Consider the following 21,333-nt stretch of genomic DNA (forward strand, 5'->3'; position numbering starts at 1 on the left):
TCAAGTTGTGCACTAGAGTACTGTCGTTTAACCCATTTTGGAGGGCTTCTGAATTCTAACAGTTTTCTGAAAACCTTTTCTATGTCAGTGGTGCTCAGCCTTTTCCATGTCAAGGACCCCAACAATTATCTGTAATTGGCCGCCGACCACCATGTGAAAATATGTTGTTCCAGGAACTCCTCAGAAGCAAAGATTTGAGTTAAAAAAACATTCGCTGAGAAAGAATATATATTCAAAGAATTGCGCCACATTTTCACGATTTAAAAAAAATAGCAGACCTACAAGCTCATAGCGCGGCACTCGGTGCCGCGCTATGAGCTTGTAGATCTGCTATTTTAGCTAAAGTATAGCTAAAAAAATAGCTAAAGTATAACATAATACTACACCAAAAGGGGTTCCCGCCCAAAATGGGTTAACTATTGAAGCCATACTTCATCATGACAATTTATCTGCAAAAAGTTCTACCAACATGCCTAAAAAAGGAACACCAGGTTGACACCCCGAACGCCCAGGGTTATTTAATTGAATCCATTAAATCATAGCGCCCAGCGATTTGTAGCAGGGGAGCACATTTAGCGACGGACCGGATGTTATCCCGGATGTGGCTGAAGCAGCTAGATGTAGCCAAAACACTCGAGGCGAGAGGCGATCCAAAACAACGGGAGGTATGATTAAATCTAACGCGACCAGCGACGGGACCACGGTGGGCCGTCTAACACATGATCTTTGCTTAGAATTGGACGGAATGATTTAGATCAAGAGTTATTCACGTTTTAAGATTTTCAACATCGAATGTTGCGCAACAGACGCTCCCAGCCTGTGGAGCGATGCGATCGGTTTTGATATCAATAATATCCGACCTTTTGATCAATCTCCGTCCTGGGCGCTGGGTGTTTCTAATTGAAAGGGGCGGAGAACTTTGTCCTGTGCGCTCAGGGTGTTGAAAGCGGTTAATTCTTTATATGCCCACTAGGTGGTAGCATAAGCACAGGTGAGCCTTGCCACCACTCACTCCGCATTGAACTGACCCGCCGTTTCATTTCCGGGTTATCAGTGAGGTGAGGGGCTTTCGTTATGAGCAGTGATCGTTGGCATTACCTCACCAGCCACCCCCATGGCTGGTGGGGACGGAGGTGCGCCATTGCAACCGGAGAAATGCTAAAAGGTAAATTGACGGTCGCCGCTTTCATATATGGATTATACGGGGGGTATGAACATGTTCGTAGATGGCTGATGCCGTACCCTAGCCTAGGGGGTACGATTAGAATCGTAGATAGCACAGAAATAATTGTGGTGCGTGCTAGCCTGAAGATATATTTGTGTCTAGAGATGTCCCGATACTGTATCGGTATCGGAAAAGTAGCGGTATCGGCCCTTATTTGTCATATCGGGTCATGTCGGTATCGGCGAATATGCCAGTCTAACCAGCGATCCGACACAGGGGTAAGGGGTCGACACTATGCCAGGTAAATAAAATGTTGGGGCATGTGGAGTTTGCTTTGGAGTTGCCCAAACTGCAAGTGCACATATGAGTGAGGACTCGAGAGTCTGCTATAAACACAACACGAGATATCTAGCTAGATAGCTATAAACACAACATGAGATATATAGCTAGATAGCTATAAACACAACATGAGATATACAGTATAGCTAGATAGCTAAATACGGTATTCGGTATCGGCCAACACAGAAATTGTGGTATCGGGATTGGATCGGGAACGAATTTTTTTTATCGGGACACCCCTACTTGTGTCCAATCGATTCAATCACTTCACTTTGGTCGTGCAGGGCAGCAATCAAACAACAATAAAATAAAATAAAAGTCCTGTTGCTCCAATGGGAGTGTAACCAAATGGACCCACTAGTTCCATGTTGTACCTCTACCTGATTTCCTGCTACTATATATTTATGAGCAGCAACATTTGTTCAACGCTGATTGGCTGTCAGGATGGAAGGGGTGGAGTCGGGGGGGAAGCGAAGGTCGCTTCAGTTGGATTTTTCCGAGCTGGGGCGAAGAACGTCTCGTCTTTGCATTTGACTTTGTATGCAATTGCGACGCTCAAACTATCCAGGTTTGAACGCAGCTTAACACTCATGCGTGTGCACACACACACACACGCACGCACACACACACACACACACAGTCACTTCATAAGACTTCATATTATACTCTTGTCGTGTATTTTGGACACGAAACACCATGAATTACTTAACCAAAACGGGAGAGCGGAGATAATTGTGAGACGGCAGCAGACAGCAGATTAGATGTTCCTTGATGTTTATTTCGACAACACAGCATAGCAAGACATGGCATAGGCTCCTCCAGCCTCACGGCCTCGGGTCGACTGACTGACTGACATAGAAATTCGACTAGCTTAAGTACAGGTTTACACAATACACATTGGACCAGACTACCATTTGGCCATTCCTAGAAGGATCACTGTGGCCCTTTGATCTACTGTTTTAGCTTGGAACTCCTTTTGTCATACAAATAGCACAGGATAGCAAATGGCAAAGCCCTCACCACATGGGATCGGCGTGGGAAAGACAGTCACATACTTTGGAGACGAACTGACGTGCAATTAACTATACCTAATGAATAAACAGGATCACCCATATGCTAGGCCCACGAACATGAGATATTGTAAGAATTATTGATTCATAATTCACCACATTCCCCCTTTGACAGACACAGTCTGTCACTATGAAATATGAAACCATAATTATCTTACCAGTTACCACCCCCCTTGATCCTCAGCTTAACAATACTCAAGACACCAGAATAACAGATTTCCCCAACATAGTTTTCAGACAGACATTCAAGATTACACAACTCGACATAAATGATTTCCTTTACAGTAAGTACAAATACAATTTCGTATCAGTGGATAATTCATAATTGGTTTCCATTACAGTAAGTTCAAACACAATTTCGTATCAGTGGATGGATCGGATCAGAATTCTCTTTGCGTTATTTCAAACTCTTATGGCTAAAAATGTCACAGAACATTAGGAGGATAATTTCCCTGTTGTTACTCAAATCTAGGATAACATGTTTATAAGCACCAGATCACATGAAACTCTCTCTTTGGAGTTTTCACAGGACCGAAATCAAAATAAGTCTTAGACTTATCCTGACCATAACACACCAAATCACATAAACCTCTCTTGGAGATTCACAGGACCAATAACACACCAAATCACATGAACTCTCTTTGGAATTCACATGAAAAATAAGAAAAAGGAAGAACACGTTATATCCCAGAACAGAAGCCAACAGAAATTTAACCCCTCACTAATAACTCCCATCCCGTAATTTAAATCACATTTTAAGCCCTAGAAAACCACAAAAGAGTCAAATTAAACCCTCCTTTCAACACTGTCGGTACTACACGACTACCAATTAATTACCCTGTAATTTAATCACTATCCTGACTTTTAACACTGTCGGCACTCAACGGCTGCCAATTGCCCTGTAATTTAAACATAAATGATTAGTACAAACGAACGTGACGCACAATTGTAATCAGAAAGAAGGAATGTCCGTCTCCCTCATATGAACAAAGGAAATTCTTCTGTTTGCTGCATTCCGTTACCTCAAAGTTCGCTTCAGCCACGGATCAAGTTGAGAAAATGTTCACCGCTCTGTTTTCGCTGAAAGTTCTCGAAGCAAACTCTCATCATCTCATCATCTCCCCCCCCCCCAGCTCTGAAACAACAGAGATGGGAAAACGAGAGAAAAGCAACACCTTCATCACAGACCCCTGCTCAGGTCCGTGAAGGCCCTCAGCTTGTTTCGTCAGTCGGCATGGAAAGTGGAAACCGCCGCCGCGCCAAGCGTCGAGTGGTCGCCTCTCCCCGTCGGGATGAGCGATCCCCTCTCCCCCCGGAACGCTGGTGCCCCCGTGCCGTGCTGCACCGCTCCTCCGCTCGCCGTCCCCTGCGTAGAGGTGATGATCAAAGGCCCCTCCCGTGTGGCTGTCCGCTTCGCCGAATGCACCGCTGTCCACCCGTCCAGCGGCTGGCCCCGGCGACGCATGTCCCCGTAGCGCAACACTCCCCATCGCGGCGGTCCGTCGTCATCCTCGTCCTCGTTCCGCTGGAACACGTCGCCGTCGTCTCTCACAAAAACTCGCTGATTAGACTGAATAAAAAGCCGCCGATTCTTCCTGTCTGGCGCTGGAACGCACCATAGACACCGGTTTCTAGGCACCACATGTCGTTCCCTTCGCCTGACGCAAAAAATGCATCAACACGACCGGGTCGGCACCACATGTCGTGTATTTTGGACACGAAACACCATGAATTACTTAACCAAAACGGGAGAGCGGAGATAATTGTGAGACGGCAGCAGACAGCAGATTAGATGTTCCTTGATGTTTATTTCGACAACACAGCATAGCAAGACATGGCATAGGCTCCTCCAGCCTCACGGCCTCGGGTCGACTGACTGACTGACATAGAAATTCGACTAGCTTAAGTACAGGTTTACACAATACACATTGGACCAGACTACCATTTGGCCATTCCTAGAAGGATCACTGTGGCCCTTTGATCTACTGTTTTAGCTTGGAACTCCTTTTGTCATACAAATAGCACAGGATAGCAAATGGCAAAGCCCTCACCACATGGGATCGGCGTGGGAAAGACAGTCACATACTTTGGAGACGAACTGACGTGCAATTAACTATACCTAATGAATAAACAGGATCACCCATATGCTAGGCCCACGAACATGAGATATTGTAAGAATTATTGATTCATAATTCACCACACTCTCCCTCTGACCCCATTTAAACCTCTGCGTGTATTCAGTGAAGCACTACGCACATGAGCGTACGTGTACGCACGCACGCACGCACGCACGCACGCACGGGCAGTGGGTGCCAAGTGTTTGGATGAGTGTGTGTGTGTGTGTGTGTGCCTGCATGTGTGTCTGTATGTGTGAGTGCATTTAAGTGAGTGTGTCTGTGTGCGTGTCGCTGCAGGCCTGGGGGCATTGTGTAGTACTACTAGATATCTCTCCTCTGAGACTGTTTCAGCATTTCTCTTCGCAAGCGCGTGCGTGTGTGGTGCATGTATGCACGTGTGAGTGTGTGTGTGAGAGAAAGAGAAAAAAAGCCATAGAGAGAGAGAGAGAGAGAATGAAAGACAAGAGCAGGCAGAGAAAAAAGTTTATTATAGGAGTGAGTGAATGTGAAACTGTAGTGGCCACTTGCCAGTGTGTGTGTGTGTGTGTGTGTGTGTGTGTGTGTGTGTGTGTGTGTGTGTGTGTGTGTGCGCGCGCGCGCGGACGAGTAGAATGGAATGGTAAGGTTCAAAGCTTGCCAATAACACTTTTCCCATACGCAGGGAGCCAAGACTTCCCCCTTCTCCATGAAAGAGACTAAAATAGTATAGTTGTTAGCTCCGTTAGCTAGCATGATGGAGCATTACATTACATTAGTGTAGTTGTTATAGCTCAGTTAGCTAGCATGATGGAGCATTACATTACATTAGTGTAGTTGTTATAGCTCAGTTAGCTAGCATGATGGAGCATTACATTACATTAGTGTAGTTGTTATAGCTCAGTTAGCTAGCATGATGGAGCATTACATTACATTAGTGTAGTTGTTATAGCTCAGTTAGCTAGCATGATGGAGCATTACATTACATTAGTGTAGTTGTTATAGCTCAGTTAGCTAGCATGATGAAGCATTACATTACATAGTGTAGTTGTTATAGCTCAGTTAGCTAGCATGATGGAGCATTACATTACATTAGTGTAGTTGTTATAGCTCAGTTAGCTAGCATGATGGAGCATTACATTACATTAGTGTAGTTGTTATAGCTCAGTTAGCTAGCATGATGGAGCATTACATTACATTAGTGTAGTTGTTATAGCTCAGTTAGCTAGCATGATGGAGCATTACATTACTTTAGTGTAGTTGTTATAGCTCAGTTAGCTAGCATGATGGAGCATTACATTACATTAGTGTAGTTGTTATAGCTCAGTTAGCTAGCATGATGAAGCATTACATTACATAGTGTAGTTGTTATAGCTCAGTTAGCTAGCATGATGAAGCATTACATTACATTAGTGTAGTTGTTATAGCTCAGTTAGCTAGCATGATGGAGCATTACATTACATTAGTGTAGTTGTTATAGCTCAGTTAGCTAGCATGATGAAGCATTACATTACATAGTGTAGTTGTTATAGCTCAGTTAGCTAGCATGATGGAGCATTACATTACATTAGTGTAGTTGTTATAGCTCAGTTAGCTAGCATGATGGAGCATTACATTACATAGTGTAGTTGTTATAGCTCAGTTAGCTAGCATGATGGAGCATTATATATTTTTAACAAGCTGGCTCTCCGACTATCCTCAGTTAGAGATCTGCAAGCCGGCCTGGGCCAGAGTCAATTAGGGCCAATTAACTCATTTAAATATGTTTATCCTTTTCTCTGATTGGGCTCACACTCAGACACACAATAACTCATCATCAACCATTGCGGTATTCACCTGTGAAAACTAGAATTCTCTGCATGGAATGTCGTGCGTGTCACATGATCGGGTGTAGCCAATCGTTTGGGATTTGCCCCAGCCGTCCACTTCCTGTTTCAGTGCAGTCTAGGCTGCATCCGTCCGCGTGGTGATTGGACAGAGTGTTCAGACGTCCTGGGCTCATTTCTGACGGTATGCTACGTTACAATATTAACCCATTCTGTACGGGAACCCCTTTTGGTGTTAGCATTATGTCATACTTCAGCTATTGAAAAATAGCAGATCTACAAGCTCATAGCGCGGCGCGGAGTGCCGCGCTACGAGCTTGTAGATCCGCTATTTTTGAGAAATGGTGAAAATGTGACGAAAATCTTTGAATGTATATTCTTTCAGAGCGAACGTTTCATCATAGATACATAGGTTTTTCAGAAAACTGTTAGAAATCAGAAGCCTTTTTTTAAATCGACCTCAGTCCAAAATTGGTTAGCGCTTCTGGCCCGGGCGGCTAGTGTAGCGGTCCAGGCACCTAGGCTGCTAAGTCAGCCTGACGGCGTGTCGCAGGTTCGACTCCCGATCCCGACGACCTTTGCCGCGTGTCAACCCCCCGCCCCTCCCCCCATGTCTCTCCCCATTTCCTGTCACCATACTGTACACCAGGGCTATTCAACTGGCGGCCGCATTTTTTTTTAAGAGAGAATGTTACAGGTATGATGTGTGCGATATATAAAGTGCTAGATTATCATAACGACAGTAATCCTAAATTATAATCTATCATATTCAAGGGCTTTTGGAGAGAAATTAGACAGACTCCTGCAGTGTGTGTGTGTGTGTGTGTGTGTGTGTGTGTGTGTGTGTGTGTGTGTGTGTGTGTTTTCAGCTAGTGCTCGTTGACGCTCGTTCTGTCAAATAGGTCTATTCTAAGGTATAGCATATACTTGTATAGACATATATCACCCTGTGCTCATACTGTGCACAAATGTATATTAGCCTACATCAGTGGTCCTCAACGGGCGGTCCGCGGTCCACGACCGGACCGCGGCACACCTCTCTGCGGACCCTGGAGAAATGATAGAATAAAGAGAAGAAAAAAAGTCACCGCGACCGCGAGTTGAATTCAACCGCTCAATGCCGAGCAACGCAATTAACGCTCTGAATGTGGACCGACTGATTGTGTGTGTGTGTGTGTGTGCCTGTCTATTATAGGCCAGCATGTCCTGATGACAATGTTGCGCTGACTGGCTCACTAGCCGTTATAATGGGGTCGCAGTGACACATTCACACATTCAGTTAAATGAACAAAATTGGATTTTTGGAGGTGAATAATGAATATTTGTCTCTACTCTGCACCCCAGTATTGGTTGGTTGGATGGGACCCGATTTGTATAAGCTTGGTTTGACTGTACTAAACAGGCATAGTTGTGTCTAGGGATGGGGGGCGAGGGGGGGCAGCCCCACCCCGTGGTGGCCCGCGACCCGCAATTTTATTTGCACGCGCATGAGACTGGACCATGCATGGTCTTATTCAAAAATGATTTGTGGACATTCAGCATTTCTAGTTGAGGACCCCTGGCCTACATACTGTAGATCTTTGTGTTTGATCTTTCATGACGACGCCAGGCCCAGGAAATAATTCCCAGCGCATTTTTCCTCATAGACATTTCAAAACTTATTTATTTAAAGACCTTAGAAGCGTCGTACAAACCCAACTCGAGTTGTGACAAATCATGACAACAAACACAATATTTTAGACCAAACAAATAATTACAAAAGAAGAAAAACAACAACCGTTTTCTTCTTCTTTCTAATTATTTGTTCGGCCCGAAAAGATGTGTTTGTTGTCATGATTTGTCACGACAAGAGTTGGCTTTGTACGAGGCTTAAAAGGTCTTTAAATAAATACATTTTGAAATGTCTGAGGAAAATGAACGGGGATAATTTCCTTGGCCCTGGTAGGGGGCACATGCCAAGCCAATGTCTGTTTGTTTATTTAGACATGTGTTTATTAGCCCACTCATCTTTGCCAAAACAGTTTTCCTTTGTCGAAAACAATGGAGCAACAGTTCCGAAACACCAGTGTGTTAGTTTGTTTTTGTTCAGAAAAACAGCTAACAAAAAAAAACACATCCCGATCCTATACAAGGAGCAATGGTTGCAATGCCACACCAGAAAGGAGGAAATCAATGTCCACGGACCAAAAAACGAGAACTTCCTCAATATAGAGGAACATCAAAAGAGTTGGCGTTCACACAGCAGCAACCTACGCAGAAGAAGAAGAAGAAGAAGAACAGCCCATTGTTCTGACTGGGCCGATAGCCCTGGTCACAGGGAACCGTGAAGTCGCTGCCAATACTTTAATCACCAGTGTGAAACACAAGAGAGAGAAACACAGTGATGTACAAGTTGTTGTCTGAGACTCATCTTCTGAATACATTATTATAGAAAAGTTAAATACTTTTGTATTGAAAGGCAGTGTTGTGTATATATGTACTGTATATGTACAGGAAACTTTGACAGAAAAAGACTCGCTCGCCGTATAAAAAATAGAAGTAAAACTCCTTAGACTGAGACTTAAGAAAATATTTTTTATTTTATTTTATCATGCTCATAAAGTGCTCTGTGCTCAAAGCACAATTAGCAAACGTTTCGTTCCTAAGACCTTCGTCGGTGCTATATGGTCTTAGGACCGAAACGTTTGCTTTTTAATTGCACTTTGAGCACAGAGCACTTTTGCTGTCAAAGTTTCCCTCATGTTTTTGAGACCACCGCTACCGTAGTCAAGTTTGAGAAAAAAAGGACGACGAAAGGCGCAACAGTTTTCTCAGTGCTTCTCTATATGTACAGCACACCCCGATTTGATACAATCTCATACTTCAACAACAAATTCTGTCTTGGCAGGGCAGTGTGTTGTTGATCTGTGCCGCTTCTGAAGGCTGAGGACAGGGGACGTGCACACATAGACATCGAAGGGGGCTTCAGCCCCTGCCCTCTTACCCCGTCTGTAAAACAACTACCCGCTCCAGACCACGAATGCAGCGTTTACTACACAGTGAAATAAATGCAAATTCTACTCCTTTCCATGCCATGCCGGAAGGCAGCATTCAGGAGAATTGCTTTTCTTCAACGAAGTCTCCTGAACTTGACGCACAGTATTTTGCGTTGAATAAATTTGTTTAGAAATCCATGTCGTTACACACCACATCTCTCCACTAGCTAAAGAGTGCTGGGCTGCGCCTCGAAAATAGCAGATCTACAAGCTCACAACGCGTCGCGCTGCGACGCGTTGTGAGCTTGTAGATCTGCTATTTTTGTCCAAAAAAGTGCCCTCTTAACGGGATTTCAGCCCCTGCCTCTCTAACCCTCTGTGTGGGGAAGTCCATTGCTCCTTCAGATAACAAGCACCACAACACTGTAAAAACACAATAAAATAAAAAAGATTCACAGTGATGCCGGAGGGGAAATGACTTCTCCGCGCATGCAGTGACCCAGCCAGCAGCGGCTTTCTCAGAGCGAGCAGCGCACGGGGCGGGACCAGTTATGGAGGTTAAACGTCTTGCTTCAGGGGCATTTACAGTAACGTGGATTGGAGGAGATGAGGATTGAACCGGCGGGGGACCCTTTTGACTCCCAGATGCCCGCTCTACACCCCTCTGTCCTGTCCTATACGGCCCTGTGGCGAAGTGCCAATTTGTATTTTGAATTTTCTATTTAACCTTTATTTAACCAGTAAAACACATTGAGACTGCGTCTCATTGAGACTTCTCAAGGGAACTTTCAAAGCCAATTTTAGTCTGGACTGTAGGTCGTTAGGGGCCAAAGAAGGCCAGACATTTTTTGCCCCCCCCCCCTCGGATTTGAATGCTGGTACTACACACCGCAGCCAAGCATTTGACCCGAGGTTGAGACCGGCCAGACAAGTTGAAATCGGCCAAACTGAAGGAGAAGCAGCAACAGCATCTCAACCTCTCGAGGGCAACGGTGGCCGAACAGTTTGCGGAGCGGTCTTGTTATCGGAAGGTCGCCAGTTCGAATCCCCGGACTGGCACGTTAAAATTACCACCGCTGAAGTGCCCTTGAGCAAGGCATTGAACCCCTACCATGAAATGTTCTATGAGCAGGGTCTGGCTGTAAACAAGCACCTCAAGCTTAGTCCATTCACCCTGGGTAAACAAATAACTTTGCTTTGCTTACTTTGCTTTCGAAAGGGAACGGCCACCATTCTGCCAGGAGATGGACGATGCTTGTGCCAGGCAGTGTTGTTTTTGTCGACTAAAACTAAGACTAAAAAATGTTCGTCGACTACCTTTTTCCACTGAAAATTAGAGACTAGATATACAGACAATTTTGTCAACAAATAAAAACTAGACTAAAATGTTAGGGAGGGACAAGTGGACAAGAGATCCAGTATACGTCATTTACACTTGGTTGCATGCTGAAAATAGCAGATCTACAAGCTTGTAGATCGGCTATTTAAAGCAAGTGTAAAAACTGTCATTACGACGCCATCAAGGCCCGCCAAAATACCTTTTAGTCGACTAAATCAACTGAAGATTTAGTCGACTAAAATCTTATGATATTTAGTCGACTAAAACTAGACTAACACTAAAACATTCCGGGTGACTAAAATGTGACTAAAACTAAAATCAATTTGCTGCCAAAAACAACACTGGTGCCAGGACCTGTGAATCTGTGTGTCAACTAGCCCCCCCCCCCCCCCCCCCCCCCCCCCAGATCGCAAAGCACTACTACAGTTGATTTGGCACAAAATGAAACACATTTGGTGAAAATGGCATGCTGGCAACAGTGGACAATGTTTTAAATATACTGTCTAGCTTCTATTCTATTACAGCTTTGATGTTTGGTGCGCGCGTGTGTGCGCGCGTGTGTGTGAGATGTGTGCGTGCGTGCGTGGGTGTCTGCGAAACTCCTAAATTGTATATATTGTGTGTGTGCGTGCGTGCGTGCGTGCGTGCGTGCGTGTGTCCTAGTTTCTTGAGGCACTACAACACCGTCTCTCTGCATTCTATACGTACAGCGTGTGATTACCTTGCTTATCGTAAGTCTCTACTCTAGATGAGAGCGTATTGTAAACGCCAAATTGTGTGGTTATGGCCACAAACCACTGTGACGCAGGCAGAACCAGACGAATGTCGGCTTCTGTTGCACAACAGAGAGACAGAGAGAAATAGCAGCAGGGGGTCTGCAGTACTTTCAAAGCTCTCAGTTCCCAAGACAAGAGTGGTGTGTGTGCGTGCGTGCGTGCGTGCGTGCGTGCGTGCGTGCGTGCGTGCGTGCGTGCGTGCGTGCGTGCGTGCGTGCGTGCGTGCGGTGCGTGCGTGCGTGCGTGCGTGCGTGCGTGAGGTGTACTCACGGAACACAGAATGACAGTTCTTCACTCATTTCATGCCTGCATGCTGTGAACTGTCACAGTCTTTCAAACCCCCAACGCCTGAATGAAATAACTCATCAAACATTACAAAGCCCTGGAACGCGTTCAGGAAACACCTCCCGATGTCAAACTCATCCTTTGTCAGCTAGTCCACTGTGTGCGCATGCATGCGTGCAAGTGTGTGTGACTGTGTGTGTCTGTGTTTGTGTGTGTGTGTGTGTGTGTGTGTGCGTGCGTGCGTGCGTGCGTGCGTATAAAGACAGCTACGCGTGTTCACGGCGAGTTATACGCATGCATTATATGCATGTTTGCGGCAGCAACAACAGTCTGTTCTCTTTCTAAAGCAAAACTACACACTGGACAATTTTAAAAGTATACAGTACATAAAACTACTAACAGAGCATCGGTATAGTAGGAAAGACACGGGAATAAACATTGATTTTAAGTTAACCCATTCTGGACGGGAACCCCTTTTGGTGTTTTAACTAAGCATTATGTTATACTTTAGCTATTGAAAAATAGCAGATCTACAAGCTCGTAGCGCGCCACCGAGTGGCAGCTTGTAGGTCTGCTATTTTTGGAAAATTCGTAAAAATGCGGCACAAATCTTTGAATATATATTCTTTCAGAGCGAAGGTTTTTTTTTATTTCGACGCCAGGCCTAATGACTGCTCCGATGTCAGAGGATGGGCTGACATCCTCCTGGTGGAGTCGATGAGGCAGAGAATCAATGTGGGCCTCGCAACTTCATCATCTCTATCTGGAACGTGTCTGCCCAAAGGTCCTGTGATATAAGATTGATGTGTTCTGGGATTTGGGATTTTTTTTTTTATAATAGTGAAAATTGCTCATCTATAAGCTCAAAATACCTCCATAATCGATATCGTTTAATATGCTCACAAACACGCGCCACGCTCACACACAGGTCTGAAACACAGACTCCATCCTCTACTCCAGAGAGATAAAACAATCCAAACATTATTGAGAAGAAGTCATTTAAAATGCCTGGCTTCACCTCCCCTCCCCCCCCCCCCCCTGCCCTCAAACAGAGACATCATTCAAAGACAGCTTATTAGTTTATTAGCTTCTCAAACACTCAGATGTTCTCGCTTGCTTACTCTCACACTGTATACAGTGCGTGCGTTTGTGTGTGCGTGCGTGCGTGCGTGCGTGCGTGCGTGCGTGCGTGCGTGCGTGCGTGCGTGCGTGCGAGACACGGCTGAACTCTGATTTTCATGGAGAGCTTTTTTTTGGTGAAGGCATCAGGGTAAACAGAGTATTATAGATGCAACTGTTGCTGGGCAGATCACAGCTTTCACTTTCCCTCGAATTTTTTGCTCTCCCACCCAATCACAGCACAGGCAAGCGCAGCAAACTCGGTGACCTCACTTAGCCACAGCCTGAAGGCAGCGTCTTAATAATTGAATGATGCTTTTTTTTTCCCTCTCCTCCCCTCCATCTTGCTGACTGCCAACACCCACCCCTATACCCACCCACCCACCCACCACCCTGTGCACTGCCTTTAACACACTCTGGGCGGGAACCCCCTGTTGGTGTTTTAGAAGCATTATGTTATGCTTTAGCTGTTGAATCCCGCACACTGTCTTCACTTGAGATTGGATTTTATTGCAACGTTTCGGTCGTCAGACCTTCATCAGGCATCTGCTGCCTGATGAAGGTCTGACGACCGAAACGTTGCAATAAAATCCAATCTCAAGTGAAGACAGTGTGCGGGATTCTCTTTTTTCTTTTTTTAGGTGTGCAGAAGGACTTTTCCGTATGTGCTTTAGCTGTTGAAAAATAGCAGATCTACAAGCTCATAGCGCGGCACCGAGTGCAGCGCTACGAGCTTGTAGATCTGCCATTTTTGAAAAATCGTTAAAATGTGCCTCAAATCTTTGAATATATATTCTTTCAGAGTTTCAGTATTTAACTCAAATCTTTGCTTCTGGGGGGATCCCTGGAACAACATATTTTCAGATGGGGGCCGGTCGGCGGCCAATTCCATATCATTTCTGGGGTTCCTTGACATGAAACATTGAGAACCACCGATATAGAAACAGTTTCTGAAAACTGTCATTATAGAATCGTCCTCGGGTCTAAATGGGTTAAATTCATATGAGGAAGATAACCAGCTTATACTGTGAGTCATCTCATCTGCTACACTGTACGCGCCGGCCCCCAGACCCATTGTTTTCATTCCTACTAATGTAGGGGGACAGGGAGGGGGGAACGCCAGAATCACAACAAATATTGACTAAAGTAGAACAAATGTCTGTTCTGCAGCTTCATGAATCTTTGTTGCTTCTGGTATCGGTTGGCCTCTATGACATATGACATAATGATAGAATTATACATTGGGCAGCTCTTTGGTATATATGGAATCATAAGCGCTTTATACAGTAATTCAGTTGTACTGTAGGTATGCATTGCACGGTCCCCTCCCAGACTGTGACAGCGCCTCAAACCAAGAACGGAGAACATGTTTAGTCAGTGGTTTAAGTTCAAGTTAGTATTAGAAAACATCATTGCATGAGAGTATGAATTATGACGTTTCTTATACAGATTCAAGAGGATCACTCTAAGCTAAATAATAATATCAAAAGCGTTTATACAAATTATACTATTACTATCTGGTAAAGCTTGGGAGGAAGGACATCTTCTGGTGCCTGTTTGTGTGACTCACAGGTTGCGTGAGTGTCCTCGTGTATTTTGTGCAAAACGAATGCTTGGAATGGATTCAGAATCATGAAAACCAGCTAGTTTGACACGCCACATAAAGCATGATGAAATTTTGATTGTTTTGCGGCTTTTTTTTTCGGCTTACGCCTTTTATTGGTTTTTGAAGGGACAGACAGTAGGCTGACAGGAAACGGGAGAGAGATGGGGGAAGACATGCAGTAAAGGCCGTGTCGGGCTCGGGAGTCGAACCCGCGGCACACTGCGACTGGATTACCAGTCGGGTGCCCAGACGGTTACGCCACCGCCTGGGCCATACTCAACATTTCTAACATCAGTTTCTACATGCTGGGGACCCCTACTCAACATATTCTAACATCAGTTGATACATGCTGGGGACCCATACTCAACATTTAAAACATCAGTTTCTACATGGGGACCCATACTCAACATTTCTAACATCAGTTGATACATGCTGGGGACCCATACTCAACATTTCTAACATAAAACGTTGGTGTACTCAACATGCCTGGGTTCACATTCTGGCAAGTGGACTTTTTAATTTATTTTATTTTTTATCCCACGATTTTGCAACCCAGTTTTTCACCCAGTGTCAATTATCTAATGTAATCCTGGGCGCTACACTTCCTCTGCCAACCTGGGGGGGGCAGCGGACTGACCTCATGCTTCCTTCTATGCATGAGGAGTCAAAGCTGTTTCTTTTCACCTGGCAGGGGGGAATTTCCTCGGCCGGACGTAGCGTGTGGAAGCAACACGTTATTCCGACCAGTTCCTTTCCCCTCCATCAGGCGCCCCAGCTGGCTAAGGGGAGGTAGTTTAGAGACCAGGATTACTGCATGTTTTTTGTGAGGGTACCTACCCTAGGGGACACGGGGAGAACATGTGAGGGTACCTACCCTAGGGGACACGGGGAGAACATGTGAGGGTACCTACCCTAGGGGACACGGGGAGAACATGTGAGGGTACCTACCCTAGGGGACACGGGGAGAACATGTGAGGGTACCTACCCTAGGGGACACGGGGAGAACATGTGAGGGTACCTACCCTAGGGGGACACAGGGAGAACATGTGAGGGTACCTACCCTAGGGGACACGGGGAGAACATGTGAGGGTACCTACCCTAGGGGACACGGGGAGAACATGTGAGGGTACCTACCCTATAGGGGACACGGGGAGAACATGTGAGGGTACCTATACCCTATAGGGGACACGGGGAGAACATGTGAGGGTACCTACCCTAGGGGACACGGGGAGAACATGTGAGGGTACCTACCCTAGGGGACACGGGGAGAACATGTGAGGGTACCTACCCTAGGGGACACGGGGAGAACATGTGAGGGTACCTACCCTAGGGGACACGGGGAGAACATGTGAGGGTACCTACCCTAGGGGACACGGGGAGAACATGCAAACTCCACACAGAAAGGCCCTTTCGCCAACCCCGCCTCGGGTATGGGCACTGATGGAGGAGGGAACACGGCCGCGCAGCGCCCACAGCGTCCCCAGCGGGAATCGAACCCAGGACCTTCTAGCTGTGAGGCGACAGCACTACCGACTGTGCCACCGTGCAGCCCCGGCAAGTGGACTACTGTGGCATTGCGACTTTTTACAAAACAACCTAGTGGCTCTTCTGCGTTAATTAGTGCATTAAGCCAGGGGTTCTCAACGTTTTTGGCCGGGGACCCCCGGAAATGCTTTGGCAATGTCTCGGGACCCCCGCCCCGCCCCCTCCCGACCCCCAATATATAAATTGAATTTTGGGCGGGAACCCCTTTTGGTGTTTTAAGCATTGTTATAATTTAGCTATTGAAAAATAGCAGATCTACAAGCTCATAGCGCGCCACCGAGTGGCGCGCTACGAGCTTGTAGGTCTGCTATTTTTGAAAAATCGTAAAAATATTTTTTTTCTTTTTTTTTTTTGGAAAATAATTTGGGGACCCCCTAAAATAATTTGGCGACCCCCCGAGGGGTCGCGACCCACGGGTTGAGAACCCCTGCATTAAGCAATTGCCTGTGTGAGTGACGCCCCGGTGTAGGAGTTGTTAGCTTGAACTGTCACATTTCATTTGATGTAATGAGCTTGGTCATCGCCGGTTCTTTGCAGTCGTAACCGTTGCTGCTGCATCGCCACCTCTTTGGTTTATCCCATTATGGACTGAGGGGCCCATTCTAAAAAGCCCTCGAAATCCTGACCTAAGCTTTCTGGAAAAACTTCAAATATTTATATAGCAGCATCAAATCATTCTGTACATACTGTACATACTGTACAGAACCCCAAGAGGGGTTCCCGTCCAGAAGGGTTAGAGCACTGGTTCCCAAACATTTTCATGTCAGGGACCCCCAAATTGACACTAATTAGCCCGCGGACCCCCATTTGAAAAGATATGCCAAGGACCCCCAAGAGAAGACCTTCACGGCTCTAGCAGTGATTCTCAACCAGTTTAATTTCAAGGACCCTCCAGTTTGACATGCATTAGTCTACCCCCCATTTAATGGCATTTCTATCTCTGCATGGGACCCACAATTTATATTGTAAAAGCAATGTTAATTTAACTCTGAGAGTGTACAAATGGAACCAAATGGACCCGTTAGGGTCCGTTTGGTTCCATTTGTACACTCCCAGAGTTACAGACCCATAATGGTCCATTTAGATGGGGACCCCCTGGAACTCTCTCAGGTAACCCCACTTTGGGAACCCCTGGGTTAGAACCACCAAAAAGGGGGTTCCCGCCCAGAATGGGTTATTTGGTGTGCAAATAAACCTGTCACTCCTCACGCCTCTCCCTTGGCACACGTCCCATGTGAAGCCGAGTGCATTTGATTTGAATTCCACCGAAGTGGGAGAGCCCTCTTGTCACTCTGTAGTACCGTCATCACTATTCCAAAGGGCTCTCCCCGGCCCCTTGTTTTAGACCCCAGACCTCAGAGCAAAATACTCTCCGGAGGTTGTTTTATGGTCTAGGCAATTATTTTTACACCATTTAGTCCATTATTCCAATTATTTCCTCCCCACTGCTGTTGTAACCGGGGCAAATAAAAGACTTTGGGTAAAGAAAGCTACTGCCACCGCAAATGCTGTGCCGCATGCACGCACACACACACGCACAGACTTCAACTTCATTACACTTTGATTGTGGGTTTAAGATATCCAGTACAGCGCACGCACACACACGCGCGCGCACGCACGCACGCACACGCGCGCGCACGCACGCACGCACACGCACAGTGTTGGAACGCAGAGAGAGTTCCGACACTCACACTCCCCACTATCTTGTACTTCCATTCTAAACATTGTATTCATATAATATTCAACATTCAAGCTCTCATGTTGCCAAAACCAACTTAAAAGTTGATTTTCGAAATCCGTTTGCTGCACTGGAAGACCAAATAGTTCCAAACACTATACTACGGTATACAGTATCAAACACTGAATCCTCATAGCGTAATCAGACTTGATGAAGCACGTGTGATACGATACGATACGTACATGAACAAGAACTGTACTGTATGATATACAGTACATGAAGAAGGTGATCGCATCGGGGCAAAGATCAAAGAGTGTTGCACTGCGCAAAAAAGCATGGAATACGGATGTGTACATTTACAGGAAACTTTCCGTTAAACTTTCCAACAAACTCCGGTAAACTCCCGAATTGTACCATCACACCTGTATATTACCGTATATTAACTGTATATGCCTGCTAAAGTTCAGGTTTACGGGCAAATATAGTGCCCAAGATTCCCCTTTAAAACCCATTTTGGGGCGGGAACCCCTTTTGGTGTTTTAAACATTATGTTATAATTTAGCTATTGAAAAATAGCAGATCTACAAGCTCATAGCGCGCCACCGAGTGGCGCGCTACGAGCTTGTAGGTCTGCTATTTTTGAAAAATCGTGAAAATATTTATTTCAGAAAACTGGAGGATTTAGAAGATTTTTTTTTAAATTTTGAGGTCAGGCCAAAATGGGTTAACGGTCTGAGAAGAGGTATATGGAGGGAGGGGTGCAGGCCATGTAGTGTTCTCACCTCATCCAACACAGCTGCGCCAGATTCTCCCCCCCCTGGTTGGTCAACAGGTGGTACAGCCCATGGAGAGGGTTCCAGAACGTTTCCCAGAATGCCGTGCTTCGTCTCAGGCACACACACACGGGTTGCTATACCTAATGGAAGGAGACAAAACATGAGCATGGAGCAGTGTTGATTTCGTCGACTAAAACTAAGGCGAAAAATGTTCGTCGACTACCTTTTTTCACTGATGAAAACTAAATGGAAACTAAATAAAAACTAAGCTATTATGACTGAGACTAAATATATTGACAACTTCATCAACAAATAAAAACTAGACTAAAATGTTAGGAAGGGACTAGTGGACAAGAGATCCAGCATAAGTCATTTTACACTTGGTTGCATGCTGAAAATAGCCGATCTACAAGATCTACAAGCTCAAGCTCGAGCTTGTAGATCGGCTATTTTCAGCAAATGTAAAAACAGTCATTACGATGGCATCAAAACACATTTTAGTCGACTAAATCACCTGTGGATTTAGTCGACTAAAACTAAACCAACACTAACACATTCCAGGTGACTAAAATGTGACTAAAACTAAGTGAAAACTAATCAAGAGACTATGACTAAAACTAAAATAGAAATTTGCTGCCAAAAACAACACTGGCTTGGAGATAACTTCCATAACCCATTTAGACCTGAGGACCATTCTACGTCATGTCTTTCGAAATCATGACAGTTTTCTGGAAAAACCTCATGTTTCTACATTATTGGTGGTTCTCAAATTATTTCATGTCAAGGACGACCCCCAGAAATGTTATGTAAATTGGCTGCCGAGTCGCCGACCCCCCATGTAAAAATATGTTGTTCCACTCGCCAGAAGCAAGGTTTTGAGTTTAAAAAACGTTCGCTCTGAAAGAATATATATTCAATGATTTGCACCACATCTTCCGGATTAAAATAAATAAATAGCAGACCTACAAGCTCATAGCGCGGCACTCGGTGCCGCGCTATGAGCTTGTAGATCTGCTATTTTTCAATAGCTAAAGTATGACATAATGCTTAAAAACACCAAAAAGGGGTTCCCCCGTCCAGAATGGGCTAATATTGTGCAGCACCGGTGATAATGGATTGCATTTTTTATAGCACAGAGTGCTTACTCAAAGCGCTTTACAACAGTCCATTCATTCATTCATTCATTCATACATTGGGAGGTGAAACGGCAAACAGTCGACGTCAGCGTCCTCACCTCCCACATTCACACAGGACAGGACGTGGACATTATACCATTTAGGCCCGACCTCAAAATTTAAATCCTCCAGTTTTCTGAAATAAATATTTTCACGATTTTTCAAAAATAGCAGACCTACAAGCTCATAGCGCGCCACTCGGTGGCGCGCTATGAGCTTGTAGATTTAAGCAATAAGCCACGAGAGGTCTCAGGTTACCGGGTATTTTACAATGGCTGGGGGCGTAGGCAGACCCGACGCGGAGGCGGAGCGGAGGGTCTTCTACCCCCCAGCCATTGTAAAATACCCGGTAAGCTGGGGCCTCTCGTGGCTTATTGCTTTTCTAAAACGGTTACAAACATATAGCAATATTAACCTAAATACAACTATTAAATTCACAAAAGTAGCTACGCTTTGCGCCACCAGAGCGAGCCACATCACTTCCTTGTTTTGCTCGGCAAGTAGCCTATGTTACGGGAGAATAGCGCTTGATGTCTTTACGGGGCTGTCTGGAGCCACACATTCACAGTCATATGAGCCGGGCGGTGGTTAGACGCCCGCACGGCATGGGTTTGTACGATAATCAAGCGCCCCCCTTCCCCAGTACAGCTACAGAGATGCGGAATCAGGTGCGAATGATATAAAGTGATTGAAGGTGTGGGTTATCGGTGAAATTTACACCGGTCACGTGACGGTAACCAGCCAATCAGAATCAAGTATTGGGACTAACCGTTTTAGAACTGCTATTTTTCAATAGCAAAATTATAACAATCCCACATTCACACACCGACAGTGGAGAGCTCACACCGCCCGACTCATTGGAGGCAACGTAGGGTTCAGTGTCTTGCCCAAGGACACTTCTACATGTAGGACAGGAGGAGGAGGAGGAGCCGGGATTCGAACCGCCGACCCCCAGGGATCATTGGACGACCTGCTCTACCTCCTGAGCCACAAAAGCCGCGCCATCGAAATCATAACAAGTGTTCTTTTCATAGTCGTATTGTGTCTATAGAGCATTGGTTAACGGCGGTTTAACAGGGCCTGGGTGACTCATGTGAAACGCATGCACGCACGCACGCACAGACACACAGACACACAGACACACAGACACACACACACACACACACACACACACACACACACACACACACACACACACACACACACACACACACACACACACACACACACACACACACACACACACACACACACACACACACACACGTAGTGAAGCAGCAGTGTGGTGGATGCTGGCAGCATGCTCACACACTGTGGGACTAATTACAAGTGTTGTGGTGGTGAGATAATTGGTATGTTTCTGGGATGTGAGATTGCGTGTGTGCGTGTGCGTGTGCGTGTGTGTGTGTGTGCGTGCCAGGGGAAGTCTATGTATCCTGAAATACACTCCTGACCTACTTCTAACCTGAGAGGGGAGAGCAGGATGAGCAGGTGTCTGGAAGAGAAAGAGGGCCACCCCTTACCCCTAAATATTATTAGCCTTTTTGGGGTTTTTTAACCCATTCT

At 45.6% G+C, this 21,333-nt stretch overlaps 2 protein-coding genes across 2 annotated transcripts in view; both read right to left on the reverse strand.

The window, feature by feature from the left end:
• Positions 1-21,333, reverse strand: part of atxn1a (ataxin 1a) — a 212,764-nt gene that overhangs the window by 55,043 nt on the left and 136,388 nt on the right. The window contains exon 3 of the mRNA XM_079523259.1: positions 18,599-18,732. The gene's annotated coding sequence lies outside the window, so the exon portion shown is untranslated. The remainder of the gene's footprint in view (positions 1-18,598; positions 18,733-21,333) is intronic.
• LOC306938662 (elongation factor Tu, mitochondrial-like) overlaps positions 7,489-21,333 on the reverse strand; it is a gene marked incomplete at both ends in the record, with an annotated part of 67,724 nt that continues 53,879 nt past the window's right edge. Inside the window, 2 exons of the mRNA XM_079522929.1 lie at positions 7,489-7,542; positions 8,747-8,834. Of these exons, the coding sequence (XP_079379055.1) occupies positions 7,489-7,542; positions 8,747-8,834 (142 nt within the window). The remainder of the gene's footprint in view (positions 7,543-8,746; positions 8,835-21,333) is intronic.

This window comes from Electrona antarctica (genome assembly GCF_951216825.1).
Source record: "Electrona antarctica genome assembly, chromosome: 15".
In the NCBI taxonomy this organism is placed as follows: Eukaryota; Metazoa; Chordata; class Actinopteri; order Myctophiformes; family Myctophidae; genus Electrona; species Electrona antarctica.